This window comes from Anneissia japonica, unplaced genomic scaffold (assembly GCF_011630105.1).
Source record: "Anneissia japonica isolate Jap-2015-1 unplaced genomic scaffold, ASM1163010v1 scaffold288046_len260376_cov104, whole genome shotgun sequence".
NCBI classification, from domain to species: domain Eukaryota; kingdom Metazoa; phylum Echinodermata; class Crinoidea; order Comatulida; family Comatulidae; genus Anneissia; species Anneissia japonica.
Window position 1 is genome coordinate 80,448 of NW_022747398.1, and position 1,549 is coordinate 81,996.

The 1,549-nt window shown below is 33.6% G+C and overlaps 1 protein-coding gene across 1 annotated transcript in view; it reads right to left on the reverse strand.

Moving 5' to 3' along the window:
* Positions 1-1,549, reverse strand: part of LOC117120468 — a 77,036-nt gene that overhangs the window by 6,151 nt on the left and 69,336 nt on the right. Inside the window, exons 12-14 of the mRNA XM_033265492.1 lie at positions 931-1,034; positions 582-832; positions 326-403 (exon numbers count right to left, since the gene is read on the reverse strand). Coding sequence (XP_033121383.1) covers positions 326-403; positions 582-832; positions 931-1,034 — 433 coding nt within the window. The remainder of the gene's footprint in view (positions 1-325; positions 404-581; positions 833-930; positions 1,035-1,549) is intronic.

Below are 1,549 nucleotides of genomic sequence, written 5' to 3' on the forward strand. Positions count from 1 at the left end.
AGCAATCCATTGCCAGACACTACACTGGTATTTGATACTTTGTATCAAATTTTCGAGGTAAACGCAACAATGTTTACACTTTATGCTCTTACCTACTTACATTGTTTTGTTGAGATTTTAATATAAATTAAATTTAATCAAATTATGACTAGTTAGGCTAATATCAGTTTAGAGATAAATATTTTAATTTGGAGTTAACTTTTACATAATAAAAGGAAAAATACACACACAAAAAGTGAGAAACGGTAAATGCAGAAACAAAGAGTATAACGTACTATTAAAACATAATTCTTATGATACAGTCAGAATAATTATGGTTTCCTACCTTGACTGAAGCAGGCAAAGATGGCAATACATGTACAAAGGAGGATGGTGTCATGTGGTCTTTCTTGCTATTTAACCGCTAGAAAACATGCACAAACATTCGAGGTAATTGAATAAAAGGAAAAAAAAAATACTAAGAAACAATGGTGTGAGAAACTATAAATTAAAAAAAATGAGTATAAATTGTTAGTAAACCAAATTTAAACATTTGCAATCGTTTAAGTAATTATAATGTCAAAATTGTCATCGTTTTCTACCTTGACTGAAACGGGCGCAGAGGTTGGTGTCCTGTGGCTTTTCTTTCGACGTAACCGCCAGAAAACACGCAAAAGCACATTCGGAAAAATTGATTTTTTAGGGGCATGTACAAGTGGAGGTCCAGGTGTTGACATTTGTGCAGATGCAGATGCCTGTTGGAGTACCTCTGTTTGGCTTCCTTTTTCTTTCAATTTCTCTGCGACTTTATACTCTATTGCATTATCGTAAATCTGCTTTATCCGTTCACAGTCTATTATATATTTAAAATAATAGATAAATACATCATGTTAAGGAACAACTTACAAACACATAACATTATGATTTAAAATTAAATGTTTCTTGTCATACCGTCTAGGTCCACTGTCTCTTTCCACTCATTGCAGAACGTATCTGTAGTTTGAAAAGCTGTGGTCAACACTATGCCATCGGTCGATGGTTCGTTTTCATTAAATCTGTGGGTGTTTAGAAAATAACATTAAAAATCAATGAATGGTAATGAAAGAATAATTTAAGTATGAGGGACTGGGTTTAAAATGTTAGGTAATTTACAGGTACGAGTTAATTAATATTCATAAATTTCATAAATTATGAATGCTAAACTTAACAGGAAAATATGAAATTAAAGAACACTTGCTCTGGCCATCTGTAGGTCCGCTCGAGTCAGCTCGGCTAAGCTAAACTAGGCCGAACGATTCATTCGAGTTTGATATGTCTGTTGCAGCCAGAATTATATATGCATAACATTTTAAATTATGTATCTTACTTCTGATCAGCACTAAATTCAAAGAGAACCGAGAAACATTTAACACTGACGATGTGTGAAAAATATGAAGTAAATCGGTCTAAGAAGGCAGCAGGAAGGACACAAATACACACAGAAGGACACACACACAGGCAGGTAGGTCCTTATATCGAAATCCTACTCTGGATCGCCAGCAAAATGTAATAATTTTTTTTCCAACCATCA